The sequence below is a fragment of the Corvus moneduloides genome, chromosome 24 (genome assembly GCF_009650955.1).
Source record: "Corvus moneduloides isolate bCorMon1 chromosome 24, bCorMon1.pri, whole genome shotgun sequence".
NCBI classification, from domain to species: Eukaryota; Metazoa; Chordata; class Aves; order Passeriformes; family Corvidae; genus Corvus; species Corvus moneduloides.
The window spans coordinates 6,526,964-6,543,555 of NC_045499.1; the positions used below are offsets into that span (position 1 = coordinate 6,526,964).

The 16,592-nt window shown below is 55.7% G+C and overlaps 4 protein-coding genes across 7 annotated transcripts in view; 3 read left to right on the forward strand and 1 right to left on the reverse strand.

Moving 5' to 3' along the window:
• Positions 1-13,153, reverse strand: part of LAMB3 (laminin subunit beta 3) — a 41,450-nt gene extending 28,297 nt beyond the window's left edge. For 2 of the 3 annotated variants that reach the window (XM_032133044.1, XM_032133040.1), the window contains exon 1: positions 6,954-7,289. The gene's annotated coding sequence lies outside the window, so the exon portion shown is untranslated. Of the gene's footprint in view, positions 1-6,953; positions 7,290-13,053 lie in introns of those variants that run through there. The other variant, XM_032133043.1, reaches the window with a different exon arrangement.
• On the forward strand, positions 2,245-3,333 carry G0S2 (G0/G1 switch 2). Its single transcript, XM_032133051.1, has 2 exons — positions 2,245-2,341; positions 2,738-3,333. The coding sequence occupies exon 2, from the start codon at positions 2,772-2,774 to the stop codon at positions 3,075-3,077; it is 306 nt and encodes a 101-aa protein (XP_031988942.1). The 5' UTR covers positions 2,245-2,341; positions 2,738-2,771; the 3' UTR covers positions 3,078-3,333.
• On the forward strand, positions 9,058-14,045 carry LOC116455333 (corticosteroid 11-beta-dehydrogenase isozyme 1-like). 2 transcript variants are annotated; one of them, XM_032133049.1, is made up of 7 exons: positions 9,058-9,225; positions 9,325-9,416; positions 10,018-10,148; positions 10,694-10,805; positions 11,410-11,595; positions 12,169-12,312; positions 13,911-14,045. In XM_032133049.1, exons 1-7 carry the CDS (start codon positions 9,083-9,085, stop codon positions 13,949-13,951), a joined length of 849 nt encoding a protein of 282 aa, XP_031988940.1. In that variant the 5' UTR covers positions 9,058-9,082; the 3' UTR covers positions 13,952-14,045. The 2 variants fall into 2 exon arrangements, with proteins under 2 accessions (XP_031988940.1, XP_031988939.1); XM_032133048.1 differs by lacking the exon at positions 13,911-14,045 and adding an exon at positions 12,627-13,059.
• Positions 14,046-14,053: 8 nt separating this feature from the next.
• On the forward strand, positions 14,054-16,580 carry LOC116455334 (corticosteroid 11-beta-dehydrogenase isozyme 1-like). Its single transcript, XM_032133050.1, has 6 exons — positions 14,054-14,141; positions 14,574-14,704; positions 14,889-15,000; positions 15,108-15,293; positions 15,527-15,670; positions 15,900-16,580. The coding sequence occupies exons 1-6, from the start codon at positions 14,054-14,056 to the stop codon at positions 16,118-16,120; spliced, it is 882 nt and encodes a 293-aa protein (XP_031988941.1). The 3' UTR covers positions 16,121-16,580.
• Positions 16,581-16,592: the final 12 nt, after the last annotated feature.

Genomic DNA, 16,592 nt, shown 5'->3' on the forward strand with positions numbered 1-16,592 from the left:
TTGTGTCAGGGACCAGGTGCAGCTCAGACACTGCTGGGGTTGAGCAGGACCGGGGCAGCCCCTGCCTCTCCCTTCGTGCTGGGAAGGGTCAGCACAATGACCCCCAAAGAACTGGCGGTGACCTTGAACTTCCCCTGTCTGGCTGCTGGCTCCTCCAGCTATCTTTTCTCCAGTGCTCATTTTTCTGAGTGTTGCAGAAGAGAAAAAACACAGCCCGAACGCAGGAATCAGCTGCAACCTCGGCTGCCAAGTTGGCAGAGAAGATAAGGACCTTTTATTTAAAGTAAAAGACGCCAGACGCTGAGGAGGGATAGACAAGTCTTTAGCAACTTTTACAGCCAGTCTTGCAATACAATTTCCTAAGCAGACTCAAAACTTGCAACAAAACCCCAAGTTTTCACTAGAAGCTTTCCTTGGAGCGCTCTGCTGCTGCGGGGGCAGGGGGAGCCTCAGCCTCCCCGGGACGTGCGGGATGTGAGGAGCGGGGCTGACTCACTGCCCCGCAACCCCGCGGCACAGCTCAGAGAGGAAGGGGAAAAACCCCACAAATTCAAGGAGCGCGTCCCTTTTTGGGGCGGGTCGGCAGTGCCCGTGCTCTCGAGGGCAGGGAACCTGTGTGGGGCATCAACAGCGGGGGAGGAAGGGAGGACACTCCTCACCTGGAGGATCGCAGGGGCAGGAAGGGCAAACACAGCACCAGCCACTCCCGTCACAAGTTATTTCCGTCACTGGAGGTTTCCCCTGCATGGGCTGAGACAAAACCCAGCTCAGGAGCATCACATCCACGTTCCCTGTGCCTCAGGCCTTGTCTTCCATGTGCCGAGAGCAGGAAGTCAGGGAACCTCCCTTCATCCCTCCCTGGTTTGAGGACAAGCCCCCTTCTTCTCCAGATGCTTTGGGGGCTGCCTGACTCTTGGGCTGTGCCTCACCAAGGGATTCAACCTCCTTTACAGCCTCCTTTGAAGGCTCCCTCTGAGCTTTACTCTTTCCACATGCATCAGTCTCTCTCTAAAATTGTTGCTATTGCATCAACTTGTATTTTAATTTCTATACACTGCCCTGGCAGAGCAATTCCCATCAGCAGCCATATGGATCAGACAAGAAATCTGTCCCAGAGTCCATCATCTGCTAGAAATCAAAAGCTGTACATCCCAGCAACTTCTTGTGGCTTTAGCGGCTCTCTGAGCTCAGCAGCTGCTGAGATGGGTGTGGAATATCCAGGATTCTTGCAGCCACAGCAGTGTCGGTGCTCTGATGCACCCTGCAGCAGGAACAGATGATGGTGGTGGTGATGATGCAATCATTCTGGCATCATCAGTAATGCCGAGGGTCACTGGTGCAACACTCCTTCCTGCAATCCAGGCAAGCAGAGCGGCCTCCTGCTTTACCCAGGATGGAAACAGCACCATCCTGCAGGTGACACAGGAGTGACACAAAGGGGGTGACAGACACTCAGCATCAAGTGCGGGGAAAGTGAAGATCGGGTCTTAACAAGTTGATGTAACTTCCTCCAGCTTTGGAGTTTCCAACTGTTCTCTCACTCCCGGGAAATCAGGGCTGTCACACACCGCAGCATCACCTGCGAACGGCTCCCTTCGCCATGAGCCACCTGTAGAAACCTTTCCCCAACACCGTCACACCTTGGCCTGGGTGACACCCGACCTGTGCTTCCCTGGGGCATTTTCTCACCCACTTCACCGAGACAATGGGCACCAAGGCAGGGACATTTTGCCGAACTGGCCGCACACAGCCCCAAGCCCTGGATCCAAACGTTGCCCTGTTTTGGGAGCTATGGACACAGATCCTCTCCCTCCCTCCCAGGCACTCAGTAAAGCTTCTATTAACATATTAAATATTTATTGCAGAAGCAGGTACAGAGCTGCACAGCAGGTCAGGCATCAGATCTCTGGTTCGACAATTAGACTTCGAGACAATTTTGGGGTGTTTTTTGGAGGGGTAAAACCACAAGTTTTTGAAGAGAAAAAGGAGAAGTGGAACGAGGAACGGAAGGAGAAATGGAAGGAAGAGATAAAAAAGAAGAAAAAAATTTTAAAAGGGGAGGGGGAAGGGTCTAAAAAAAAAAAGTGAGGGTTTTTTTTCCATCTGGCCGGATTAGGGGCAGGAGCTGCCAAGCGGCGGGGGGGCCAGGCTGGCCCGAGCTCCGGGCCCCGCGCCCGGCCCGGCCCCCGCCCCGCCCGGCCCGGCAGCGATAAAAGGCGGCGGCGGCGGCTCCGGGCAGCAGCTGCAGAGGAGCGGCCGCGACAGCACAGCCCGGCCCCGCAGCGCTCATAGCACGGCACGGCACGGCACGGCACGGCACGGCCCCGCAGCAACACCGCCGGTGAGGGGGGCGAGGGGATGGGGAGGCCGTGGGGATGCAGTGGGGTGGGACGCGCTGGGGATGCAGTGGGGTGGGACGCGCTGGGGATGCAGTGGGGTGGGACGCGATGGGGATGCAGTGGGGTGGGACGCGATGGGCCGGGGGACGCTGTGCAAAACGCGTGGGACCAGCTGTGTCCCCCTCTCACCGCAGCCCGGCTGGGCTGGGGAGGGTCTGCTCTGTACCGGGCACCGCGGGGACAGGGTGGATGCGTTTTCCTGAAGCAAACCTTCAGCAAAAATCGCCGATCCCCATTTAAAGCACAGCCGGGGGTCTGCGGGGAGCTCGGGCAGCCCGGAGACTTCTGCCACCACAGCAGCTGGATTTAACTCACGTCCCCTCTCTCTTCTCTTCCAGAACTGACGTCTAAACCTGCTGCTGCAAAGCTAAAATGGAAACCATGCACGAGCTGATCCCCTTCGCCAAAGAAATGCTCAGCCAGAAGCCCAACAGGAAGATGATCAAGCTGTACATGCTGGGCAGCGTGCTGGCGTTCTTTGGGGTGGTCATCGGGCTGGTGGAGACCGTGTGCAGCCCCTTCAGCTCCGAGGGCAGGATAGAGGAGGAGGAGAAGGCCAAGCCGGCGGCGCCCCGGGAGCAGCGGGTCCCGCCGGCACGGGAGGGTTTGGTGCTGGACAAGGGCAAGGAGCCGCCGGCGCTGCACAGGGCCCTGGTGACCCGGCACCACGCGTCCTAGGCCGGCTCAGCGCTCAGCAGAGACTCCGCGGCCCCGCCCGCCCAGGTGGTTCCAGCACGAAGAGAAGGCTCGGCTGAGGGAGACTGCACGTGTGAGACTCGCCAGAAGTGAAGGGTTATATTTGCTGCTGTGCAGCAGTGGGAAAAAATACCTTTTGTTGGTATGAACCTGTGCACGACGCACAGCATGGTTTCTTATTTTTCTTACGGACGCATTTTACACCATTTTGCAAGATCAATAAATGTTTTATATGGTACCAGTGCTCTCTCTCGCTGCATTTATTTTCAAAGCCTTCTCGTGTTGATTTGCAAAGAGGTTTTGCTCACACCTCTGGCTCCTTTTGAGGGGCACAGTCCAGGGGACAGTGGAGGAGGGGGCTGCCCCCTCCCCGTAACGCCCAGTGAGGCTGCTCTGGGGTCTGTTCTGTCTGTCCCTCTCCTCTGGCAGCTGCTCCTTCCCAGAAGGGGCCAGCTGGGGAGGAGGTGGCATTTGTGCAATGGGTGCCACATGCCCCGAGCTGGAGTTGTACTTCAGGGGTTATCTGGGTTCAGTGGCACAGATTTGTGTCTCTGCCATGGCCACGTGTGCACAGAACTGGTTTAAAATAAATAAAAACCCAGTTCTTGCCCCAGCAATCCTCCAACAGGCTCCAGCTGCTGCACAGCTAAAAAACCTTCAAACCAAAAACCTTCTACCTTTCCTGGGATCTTTCTCAAAGCCATCACAGACACCTAATTGTGCAGAGTAATACTGGCTTCCAGCGTCACAGGGTGTCACAGATGGAAAAACCCAGAGATGGCACAGTCAGGCTGGAGGGTGTGGAAACTGTTCCAAGCTTCAGGCTCTACTCAGAGCGCTGCCAGAATCATTAGAGGACTTTCACCTATTTAAAAATTGTTCTGGGGCTGAGCAAGAATCTGTTGCATGTGGGACTGTGTCATGTCAGTCAAATAAATTCTCCAGGCAACCACAGCTGAGTGATCCTGACCACACTTGGGAGGGGAGGGCAGGGAAACAGGCCCTGCCAGTCCTGACCAGGGCAGAAAATCCTCTTTATCTGCTCAAAGACACACCAGCAGGGCAGGGGGAGTAGCAGGATACACACCTTGCAAAGAAACTGGGAGATGCACCAGCCATGTGCCACTCTCCAGCTAAAAGCAAAACAATTGAGCCAAACACTGGACCATGGGAAATGAAAAACCCCTGCCAGACCCCAGTGCCCAACGCACTCCCAGAGCTGCACAAGGTAAGATCAGAACCTGAAGACGTCAGAATACAGATGAAATTCACAACTTCATTTTCATAATACCCACAATTCATTTTGTTGACAATTATTTCTGTTACCAAAACAAAGAGGGAGGAGAAAGAATCCTACCCAGTATCTGCACAAAAACCCTGCTCAAGCTTTCAATCAAATTTAAAGTACCTTTTCCTCAACTAAAAGTATATTTTAATTTAAATGGCCTTTGAGAAATACTTCATTTACTCTGTAACCACCCCTTTGGACTCTGGCAAGGCTGAACAATCCAACCCCTCACTGGTACCAATGGAAGTTTCATGGGAAAACACGAGAGTTCAGGCCTGAAGGGAGCCATCAGCTGAGGAGTGCCCACTGTCCTCCTCCCTCCCTATCAATTCCAGCTTTTAAAGAGGTTTTACATTTCCAGCAGGGCCTCAGGGACAGGGAAGGCTGAGCTGGAATTCCCTGGGGCATGCTTGGTGCACAGACAAAGCAGGGAGCGGGGCGCCTGTGGCTGTATCAGGGATGGAAGCGTCCCCAGGTCGGGTTTGTCCTGCATCACCGCCAGGCAGAGCCCAGCACTCCCACAGATGAAACCGAGGTGAGAGCCACAGCCCTGCCCGGGGCAGCTGGGAGCTGCTCATCACCCCTCAGTCCCAAGATCAGAGCTCCTCTGCAAGTTCCAGGGGTCTCATCCTGCCCCGTGGGAAAGGGGGCTTGAAAAGGGAGGAGAGGGAGCTCCTGAGTGCCCAGGTGACCGGGGGGCTCCAGGTGAGCCCGCCCAGGCTGGCTCCCCCCGCTCCTGGGCTTTGCCTGCCCTGCTGCCCGCACCTCCTCTTCCCAGTGCTCCAGTGCCGGGGTGATGAGCTTAAAGCAAAGAGGGTTGTGAACAGTCAGAATAGCTGCTCCTAAGACACTAACGGGATTAGACAGCTAAACCCCAGCCCTGCTCCGGCCACCCCCCTGCACAGGACAAGCTCCTGCCCTGCCTCCCGACGTGCTGCAGGCTCTGGGTGGGAACCAGACACACAGCACAGCATCAGCCCTGCGTGCTCCCACTTCGCCAGGGGATTGCAGGGACTTGAGACAGGGCTGGCTCTCTTCAGCAGGGGGAATTAGAGGAGTATTAATCACTGACTTTACCACAATGACCACATAAAGTCTTATTTAAACCACACAATAAATTGGGTGTGCACGAGGCCTGGTAACCCTTTTGACACCACTCCAGCGGTGACCAGTGACCAACCGGCCTGACACAGCAGAGTAAAAGGCTTCAGCAAAACTTCCTCATCTCTAAACCCCAGCACAGCCTCCAGCCCAGCCTGTTCCCCAGCCCCACCACAGCTGCACCCCAGCACCAACCCGCAGCACAGCCCGGGCAAAGCAACGCCGCAGACACAGCAAACAGCATCCCCGGAGCACACAGGGCCATTCCCACAGCCCCCGGGTGAATTGCAGAGACAAAGTTTAACTATAAACACTGGGATAGAGCAGAGAGAGACCAGATGGGATAAGGCACACAGACAGGACCAGGGAGGACACCTCGGGCGAGCTGCTGGGGAGAGGCAGAGAGCATTTCAGGCTGAGTTAAACCCAAGTCCTGAGGGACAAACTCCTGGGGAGGGCCACACGTTGCCCCAGGGCTGAGTTACGTTGCTGGGTTTGCATGAGGTTGATTTCTGTTCTTCTCAGACTTGTCTGAATCGGGTTTATTCCAACCTGTAAACGGGACACTTTCCCGGTACGTTAAATCCTCAGAAAAAGTGCAGCTGGCACAAAATCTGGCCAGTCTTTGTCTGTGCCCATCTCTTCAAAGATCTGGTTTCAGCCTGAAGCTGTCATCCCGCCCCTCATGCCATGGAGCTGAAGGCCACTCAGAGCAGCAGCCCTCCCCTCACAGCTCAACACTTCAAAGGCAGGAGCTGAATGTCTTCAGAGAGTCCTCACTTGCTATTTGCAGTGTGGACACTGGATATTCCAGGAGCTGCCAGGCTAAATTTAGGGGTGCAGATAACCATATCAGCCTCAGCCACGCAGCTCCAAGGGCACTGGGAACATGGACAGCGGCCAAGGCTCAGAGCAGCCACAGTTCCAACAATGAAATAGCAAGGCAGCAATTCCCAATTGGTCACACAGGGAAAAAAATGCAAATTTAGGGTTTGGAAATGACTTAAACATTACAGTATTTTCTCTGAACCAGCAGCACGTAGAAATATGATGTCAAACCAAACCAAACCCATCCTACAATCCTCTCATCTCCCATGGGACTGGGAGTGCATTTTTCCAGTGGTGTAACCGTGACAGCGATGGGGTTCTGCAGGATGTGCAAGCAGAAAAGCAGAGCTGAGGACAGCCCTTTATATCATGATGGCCCTGTCTGTAAAGAAAGGAATTAGAGCTGTGTTCATGGGAAAGGGCACTGGGACAGCTGGGTAGGAAAAATAATATTTTAATGTCTATGAGATAAAGGAAAGCAAGAGGGGAAAGAAAAAAAGAAAAAGGGAAATCCTGTGCATTTGACCAAGATTTAATAAAGGTTTGAAAAAAGCCAAATATCTCTCAAAAAAAGGAAAAGAAAACAACGGTATCCAAATTCCTGCGAAGTGTTTTTGAGTCTTTGAGCTGCCTGCACAAACCTGCCCGAGCCTCAGCCGTGCCCTGGAACGTGCTCCCTCCTCCAGGGGCTCTCCAAGCTCCCCTCTCCCAGTTTGTTGTCAGAACAAGTTTCCTTCCCGGACTCGGTTCCTCCCCGCGAGCTCCGGAGCGGAGAAAGCCCCGAGCAGAGCGGGCAGCGGCGCAGGAGCATCCCCTTGGAAAGCACAGCTCCCACAGACGGGACCCAGGAGGGACCTGCAGCAGGGGAATCCATCCAGGATCACCCCAGTGAGGTGCTGCAGGAGCAGCAGGGCTCCCTCGCACCGGCCCAGGGCCGGGCACAGCTCTGGGCTCTGCCGCTGCCGAGGTTGGACCAGCTGGGATCACAAAACCCTTCCCTGTCAGCCCTTTCCTGCCGCCCCCCCCCCCCCCCCGCCGCTCTCACTCCCCGCCCCCAGGAAGAAGTTGAAAACAAGTTCTTAAGTTGCACAGAGGAAAACAAGGCCAGAAAAAGCCGCGAGTGGGAGTGAGGAGCAGCAGCACCCTGGCAGGGATGGGAGCAAACCCTGCGGGCAGCGCAGCGGGGCCAGAGCCGGCAGCTCCTACCCCAGCCCTGGCCCCGCACCCCGCACCCCCCACGCCCCCTCCCGCACACCAAACAGCACTGAAACTGCTTTTACAGGAAAACTGGGGTCAGTTTTGCCCAAAATATTCCATCTCTCGGTCCTTTATTATCAGCTACTTGGCAAAACCCCAACCCAACCCCACAATTCTCGTTGCCACCAGCAAGGCAGGCACAGCGTTGGCTCTGGGACCCCCCGGTGCCTCCATCCCCACATCCCCTGGTGCCACCAGGGAGCAGAGAGCACAATCCCTTCCCATCACACTTGCAGATGGTGCACAAAGGGTGGTGGTTATTGCTTTACTAATGCCAGTAATAAACTAAAATATCTTGAAAAGAGCCTCTCTCCCTGCCACAGCAGACATCTGACATCTGGCTAATTACTTCATTTTCTTCTCTTTTCCATAGCCAAGGAATGAAATGGTTGCCCCATGATCACAACCCAAGTTCAAAGCAAAGGGAGGCAGGAAAAGCAGAGTGACTGCACTGGTGTTATCTGGCTGAGTGCTTCTTATCAGAGGGAAAGTCGAGACTGGAGCAGAAAGGCAGAAAAAGAAAAAATCATCCATAAAGCAGCAGCAAGGCCAGAGAGCAACACTGCCCTAGCAGGCACACCACTGAACTAAAGCACCTGCATTTTAAAGATGCAGTACAAGGGAAAAGAACATTAAACGATTCTGTCTGGTTCTGAGTCTGTTGGGCAGAGTGCTGTGCCCCCAGAAATCAGATCCCGGAGCAGCTGCTGCCCTGCAGATGAGGCTCCTGTCCCACAAACACAGCTTTTGTCCCACCAGAGGAGGCCAAGGCTCTGGCAGGGCAGTTCCAGGAGCTCCCACAGCGTATCCCCATCACTGGTACTGTGGGATGGAGACCCCAGCCCCACAAAGCCCTGTCCAAAGCTGGGACATGGTTTATCCCTATGGCACAAGATCCACAGCATTGAATTTGCTGCTGAGGCTCAGGGAGCTACAGGGTGTTCTGTGGGGTTTCCTCAAGATTATACTCATTTAAAAGTCAGAACAAAGCTCTTGCAAAACCCCCAGCAGAAACCACGGCAGCGAGGCCACTGATTTCTCTGCAGAAAACACATCCAGAGTTTCCCTGCAAACCTCCCTGTGCCCAGACTGCCCCTTGGGGCCAAGGTGGCTGCACCCCACAGATGGGTTCAGCTCGGCCCCTGCTCCCTCATCTGCTCAGAGATGAATAAAAATGAGATGAAAAACTCAGCCCTGCCTCAGCAGAGCATTTCTGGGCTGTTTGGGGTGCAATGTGCTGCTGAATCCCTGCTGCCAGCATCCCAGTGGCAGGAGCTGCTTTGGGGCACAGAGCAGCCACGCCCTGGGGAGCACGGGACTGGCTCTGGGTGTCCCCAGTGCCGGAGCCGGGTCACAGCCATGTCCAGGGCCTGCAGGAATAAAGGACAACGTTTAACCACCTGCACTGGGCTCCCTCTGATGTTCTCCAAGTGAAACTTGATGCTGCTCAGCAAAGACACACCTCTTCCAGGGTGTTGTGCAAAATTCTGCATTCTAACGTAGGACAGGAAATATGAAAAGAGCCAGGCAGAACCCAAACAGCCCTGCTGGCCAGGCCGAGCAGCGGGGAGCAAACCAGAGGCTTTTGCTTGGCTTATCCATCCACCCACCCGTGATTTTCCAGGGCTTTGGAAGCTGCAGCTCCTCCGCTAACAGGTTTTTAAAGAGTCACGTTGCTGCTTCCCTCAGGAGCAGCTCTGCAGAGGGTTTTTTGTTCCTTCCTTCTCTCTCATGCTTTATTTCCTGGCTCCACAGTGGGATGGGTCGGTTGCAAAAGATTCTCATTCCCTTTCTGGGATTGGTTTTGGCCTTCTGGTTCTATTCTGCGAGGGACACTTTCAAACCGGGTAAGTATCCAAAGTGAATCTGTCTTTAAGGAAAAAACTACGAAAAGCCACATTTGGGTGTTTTGCATAGAAACCGGACAGAGCTCGGACCAAGCCACATCCGAGCCTCTGTGTGGTGGCAGATACTGGGAAGTTGCTTTAACAAAGATCTGAAACCAAACTGAGCAAGGACTATGCAGAAAAACCTCCTGAGGGAGCAGCAGGTGAGGCAGGGGGTGAGAGGGACAGGGCACCGAGCGCTCCATTTTCCTGGGTGTAGGAAAGGAGTTAATAAACGTGGCGCGCGTTAAAGTTTGGAGCATGCACTCAGTGGATTGTTTTTATTACAGAATAGTTGGGGCGTTGATAAATTGTGCCCCGGCTTGTGGAAAAAGCTGCTGGAAGAGTCAAGGGCTGTCCCTGTGTCACTGCATTCCACAGGGAGCTGCAGCGGCTCCGCAGCTTTTTCCATGAGATGGGAGCCGGATGCTTTGCGCTCGCGGGCTCATTTACCTCCCAATTAACTGCTGATTCTGAACGGCACTTGGGGTTTTTTTTTTTAGCTTTACAGTTTTTTCTAATAGCATTTGGATAACTTAAATGGCTGTGCCTCGGTCCACAGAGATGCTGCGAGGGAAGCGGGTGATCGTGACGGGAGCCAGCACCGGGATCGGGGAGCAGATCGCCTACCACCTGGCACGGATGGGATCCCACATCCTCATCACGGCACGCACAGAGGCCAAGCTGCAGAACGTAAATGGCAACCGGGGCACTCTCACGTGGGCATGGCAGGGCTCACACAGACACACGGAGGTGACCTCCCATCCCAGCCACAGGAACATCCACGGCACAGACCCCAGCTAGGCATGGTGACAGTCACAGGTCCCAGCCGGGCACGGTGACAGCCCCCCCTGTGCTCTGGGAGCTCCTGCACACACAGCAATCCCCTCCTGCAGACACAGCACGCTGCACTCCACGTTACAGTGTCTGAACTGATGCACACACATCCCACACACCCTCATTCCACTGCAGCGCTAGGCAGGCTCCTGCTCCCCTGCACACGTGCAACTGCAGCTCAGCCTGCACGGAGGAGCCAGACTGCCTCGGGTAACGCGCTCACCCAAGGAATCATTTTCCAGACTCCCTTTGAAGCTCACAAGGCTCCAAACACACTCCCAAAACTCCAAACCGCTGGTTTAAGGTGTGGACACATCACAGGGAGCTCAGACACCCACTCTAGAGAGCACGGCGGGCTCCCAGGGCAGGCAGAGGCGCTGCTGACCCGCGCTGTCGTGCAGGTGGTGCGGCGGTGCCTGGAGCTGGGAGCAGCCTCGGCGCGGTTCGTCAGCGGCACCATGGAGGACACAGCCTTCGCCCAGCACGTGGTGAGGGAGGCACAGACCTCGCTGGGTACGTCTGCAACCTGCTTCTCACAGTGCTGGCATCTCCCCCCCGGCCCTGCTTTTTGCCACATGCAGAAAAAATCGGGAGAGATGGGGCGAGACGGGAAAAATTCTCCCCTAATCCTGCCCTTCACAGCCCTGCTCCTCTGCCTGCATTGCTGCCTCTCAAACTGAACTGCGCTCTCAATTTCAGCTCTGTGGCCTCCTGACATCCTCTTGCAGTCTCCCAGCCCTGGATTTCATCAGCTCAGTGCCAGGGCCTGAAGGACCCAGCAGCCCTGGCCATTGCGGCCAGGGGTCACAGCTGCAGAAATGCACCAGTTCAGCTCCGTGTGGAGCACTCCCTCTCCCTCCCCGGCCCACAGACAATTCAGGGGTGATCTCCCTTGGGCCATGGTATTTGTGTTTTGAACTAAAAAAAAAATATCACAACAAAATATTTACTGGTATCCACCATCCAGGCTGCATCCCCACTCCGGAGATAACAGGCCACAGCTCTGACCCAAAAACCTGATTTCCTTGGATTACACTAATTCTGCTCCCAGAAAATGTTGTTTTGCTGGTTGCAGCCCTCTTCCCCCCAGCACTAATGCCCATTTTTCTGCTTGCAGGAGGCCTTGACATGCTGATCCTTAACCACGTCGGTGCATCCTACTTTGGCTTTTTTGACGGGGACGTTGAGCACGTACGAAAGCTCCTGGAAATCAACTTCCTCAGCTACGTGGCCATGACCACGTCAGCCCTGCCCATGCTGAAGGAGAGCGAGGGCAGCATTGTGGTGGTTTCATCCATGGCAGGTGAGTGGGGAGTGTCACCTGGCTGGTGACATGGGACTCTCTCAAAAGGCACCTGGGCTGATTGTCAGAGGGAGCACACAGAGACACCAGGCATCCTAAAGGAGCCATAACTGCCTAACACTCAGAAACCCCACCAAAACCAGCCCCAACACCCAAACCCAGATCGGTTTGGGATTCTCTTGATGGAATTTGTTTTCTGATCAATCCAATTACCCCATTTTGCTTTTTGACCAGCGCTGCAATAAAACCTCACAGCTGCTATGTTGGCCAGTGTTCTGGTGAGCAGCTCAGTGTCCAGGGACAGGAGTTTCAGCTTTGCTCCATCTCTCCCCACTGAGGGTTTTGTGGTTCCTGTGGACTGCCCGTGACCTGAGCAGAGATGTGAGCCATGGCTTTGGCCTTGAGAGCTGGAAGCCAACAAGAATATTTGTAATGCTGCTGTTCAGGTGCCAGGATGACACTTGACTGACTGTAAACTCCCTTTGGGTAAAATACTTTCTCTGATGAAGGGCAAAAGAGAGGCTCAGGGAGAACAGCCTCCTGTGCTAACACAGAACTTCGCTCTGTGCCCAGGTAAAGTCGGGTTTCCCTTTACCGTCCCCTACTCTGCGACTAAGTTTGCCCTGGATGGATTTTTCAGCTCCCTGAGGCAGGAATTCGCCATTCAGAGCATTAATGTTTCCATCACGCTCTGCATCCTCGGCTTCATCGATACCGGTAAGAGCAGTGCCATTCCTACCCCTGCTCAGGGGCTGAGCATCCCCATCCCAGCTCCTCCTCCTGCCCCTCCCCACCCCTCTGCCGGGGCCTCAGCCGCAGTGCCTCTGGGGGATCGCACCTCTCTGCCACCAAAAAACAGCCTCGAAAGTCACTTATTTCCCCAAGCCGCATAAAACCGGGCGCTGCCTACAGGCTGGCACAGCCCAACACCCCCTCGGGGGCCCGCTCTCCCCTCATCCCCGGGTGCGCCCCCGGGGGTCCCCTCTCTCCCCTCGCCCCCCGGGGGTGCCCGGCGCTGATGCGGCCCCCAGAGCGCGCAGTGCGCGCTGCCGCGGAGGTGCTGCGGGAGCGGCCGGCGCCGCGGGACGAGTGCGCGCTGGAGATCCTCAAGGGCGCGGCGCTGCGCCGGAGGGAGCTCTACTACCGCTACAGCTCCACGCGGCTGCCGCTGCTGCTGCGGGACTGCGCCGCCGAGCTCCTCGATTACCTGGTGCGGAGCCGCTACCGCCTGCCCGCGGCCCCCGGCGCCCCCCGCCCTCCGCACTGAGCCGCGGCCGCCGGGGGGAGGTCGCCGGGCACCCCCTCTCCCTGTCCCGGCATCGCCACCTCCGGTTCGCGATGCGCGGGCAGCACCCGCAGGGACAAAGCGGGGCCCGCAGCGGCGGCTCCGTGCCCTGCTCGCCCCGCCCGGCCGCGGAAAACTAATTATTAAGCTAATTGTTAATAAAGTGTACTAACCGGACAGCTTTGCGTGTGCTGGGGGGGTTTATCGCCTTCCTCAGCTGTTCATGGGCACAGCTCCACTGGACGCTTCCAGGGATCCAGAGAGAGCCACAGCTTCTCTGGGCACCCTGTACCAGGGCCTCCCCACCCCCACAGGGAAGGATTTCTTCCTAATTTCTCTTCTCCTTACCCCAGGATCACCAACACAAGCCAGCACACACAGAGTGGGCTCTGCCCTTTAAACTTTCAAAAAATTACTCTCAAACCCATTAGCCATCTGCCCAGCAGATGCTGAGCAGTACCACAACACTGAGAAAGCTGAAGATATTTCTTTCTTATTCATCCACTTGGCTCTTTTACTGCCTTTTGCAATTCATGGATTCCTCAAAAGTGATCTTTTCAGGGGTAGGAGCCACCCAACAAACTGTCAGTATAATACCCATGGTGATATCCCAGAGGATAAACCAGAACCATCAATCAGTAATGGTCGGAAAATGTAACCTTTGCCAGCCCTTTTCTCTCCAGATACTGATATGAACCTGTACAACAGAGATAGCGCTGATCAGTAAATGCTTGTGGCAGCCAGCAAGGAAGGGAAGGGTTGCTCCTGGTTTACATGAGGAGTGGGGAGAGAGGGATGTCCACTCACACCATGGATGTCAGTTCTGAGAGGACACTGCTGTCCCAGCCCCGAGGGCAGCCACCAAGCCACATCCCCACCACGCTGTGGAGCTGGAAGCTGCTCACTGCCTTCCCTTCAGCACTCTCAGAAAGCACACCTGACATTCCTGGCAGGCCAAAGGTGCAAAAGGACAGCCTAAAGTCCAAAGCCACGCTCTTCATTAGGTTAATGTTTGCTAAATCACCGGCAGGGCAAAGAAAAGTTCCAACTGATACCAGCAAACTTGCGTGAGATAAGAACGAGCTCAAAACTTCCCAGCCTCATTTGCAACCTCCAGCCACCTTCACCTCCCTGTGGGGCTCGCCTCATTCCTGCCTGCACCTCTGCAAAGGGATGGGATTGCTCCTGAAGGTTTTCATCCCTTTGTTGGGAGCAGCACTGGCCTTTTATTTTTATTCGGCATCTGAGAACTTCAATGAAGGTAAGTCCTGGGGAAAACCGGCTTTACAACGGCAGCAAGGCTGCTGCCAGAGGGGCAGCGTGTGCCACGCACAGGCACGTGGAAGGGCCTGTCAGAGCAGGAGGGCTGGGAGGGCAGACAGCCCCTGGGCAAGGGGTCAGAGCCCAGGAAAAACTCATGGAATTACACTGGCTCTGCTGGGACACCGTGTCTGACCTCTGCAAATGACTTATTCAGGAAACAGGCACTTTTCCCACTTTAAACATTTAATCCTTTTGTTGGTCAACTCTCTCTGCTCCCAGGCCAGGTGCAGAGCTCGAGCCTCACACATGCTCCCCACCAAACTGGGATTAGGGATCAGACTCCAGCGGGGTCTGACGAGGGTGGCAGGGACACAGAGGAGCCACAGGGACAGGGCTGTGCCAGCTCTGAGCTCTGCACCCTCCTCTGCAGAGATGCTCCGGGGGAAGCGGGTGATCGTGACGGGAGCCAGCAGCGGCATCGGGGAGCAGATGGCTTATCACCTGGCACGGATGGAGGCCCACCTGCTGCTCACGGCACGGACAGAGGCCAAGCTGCAGAAAGTAAATGGCATGCTGGGCTGGATGTGGATATTCACCCCAGCCCAGGCACACGGGAACGCCTGGTACCCCACAGACCCACCCCAGGCCTTCCCCAGCACGAGCCCTGTCTGGCCAAAGACAGGAACAGCCTGGGATGGGGGGTTCCCTGCAGAGGAACCCATCCAGCCCCGTTCTGTCCCCCCAGGTGGTGAAGCGATGCCTGGAGCTCGGTGCTGCCTCCGCCCGCTACGTCAGCGGCTCCATGGACAGCCCCACCCTGCCCGAGGAGCTGCTGAGGGAGGCTGAGAACACCTGGGGTAGGTGCTGTGGAGCTGCCCCTCCTCACCCCACAGCACATCCCAGCCACCAAGAGGCTGCCTGGTCTGGATGATGGGTGCTAGTGGCAAACCTGCTCTGCCCCCAGGCGGCCTGGACATGCTCATCCTGAACCACATCGGCCAGAGTGGCTTCACCTACTTCAACGGGGACGTTGAGCACGTACGAAAGCTCATGGAAATCAACTTTGTGAGCTACGTGGCCTTGGCTACAGCTGCCCTGCCCATGCTGAAGGAGAGCGAGGGCAGCATCATCGTGGTTTCATCCATAGCAGGTGAGCTCACGGGGGCCAAGGTCCCCCTGCCCACAGCCCCTCCTCTGCCTGCCAGGGATCCCTGCTGAGACTGTTCTTCAAAAGGCAGGATAAGGGCGACAAGGCAGAGAGCTGGATCAGCATATGATTTAGATCAATCAGCACAATTCAAGTCCTCTGGGAGGTTTATATTGTGTCTGTGTAGCCTGGTGCCTGCCCAGTACCTGAACCCCAGCATTGTGCCTCTGCTCCAGGTAGAATTGGCGGCCCATTTACTGCTCCCTATTCTGCAACCAAGTTCGCCTTAGATGGATTTTTCAGCTCCTTGAGACAGGAACTCATCATAGACAAGGTCAATGTTTCCATCACACTCTGCATCCTGGGCTACATCGACACAGGTAAGCTCAGCCCCACTGGGAACCCAGGGGAGGTCCTGTGGCCGCTCAAGAGGTGGAAAGGAAAGGGAAGGGCATCCCATAATTGTTCTTTTCAGTGTTCTAAGCCTTGTTAAATAGGTCCGATCCCCGGAGTTTGTTGGTTTGAGGATGCCCCTGACACCCTGAGTGAGCTGGTGGTGCCTGTGGCAGTGCCCCCACCTGACACGTGCCTGTCCCCCCTCCCTTGCAGAGAGCGCCGTGCGCGCCGTCTCGCACGTTATCCCGGATGCGCCGGCCCCAAAGGAGGAGTGTGCCCTGGAGATCATCCGAGGGGGAGCCCTGCGCCAGCGGGAGGTGCGCTACCCGCCCCGGGCAGTGGGCAGCATGCTCCTCATCCGCAGCTTAGCCCCAGAATTCCTCGACTCCATCATCCGGAGCAGCTACCACGTGGAAAATGTCAGGAGAACATAACATAGACCCTGGAACTGTGCTGGGACACCCGGGACCAAGCGTGAGGGATTTGGGTGTTAACTCTGCTGCTTGGGTGCCCCTTTCCACACCACTGGGGCATCCCTGTGCTGGCACCCTGGCAGCCTGGGACAGGACACTCCAGGAGTCTGTAACAGCACAAAAACGTCCTTTTTAGTAATGGATTCTTGTAAAGGGCTTTTTCCAACCAGGAGGCCCTTCAGAGGCCCTGCAGCAGCATCTGCTGCCAGTGTCTTGCTCAGCGGCAGGATTCCTGCTCAACCTGCAGAAACTGTTCCCTCTGCAAAGCCACTGAGACAGCTGAGCCCTGGCCCAGAACCAGGGTTTGGGCCAAGCAGCACAAATCACCCAAAGCCATGAGAGAGTCTCTGAATCTGGACATTTTTTGTCACACATCCCTTCCATGCCGGTCTTTGTAAAAATAAATCCAATGTTACTTTGAGATCTCTGTTTT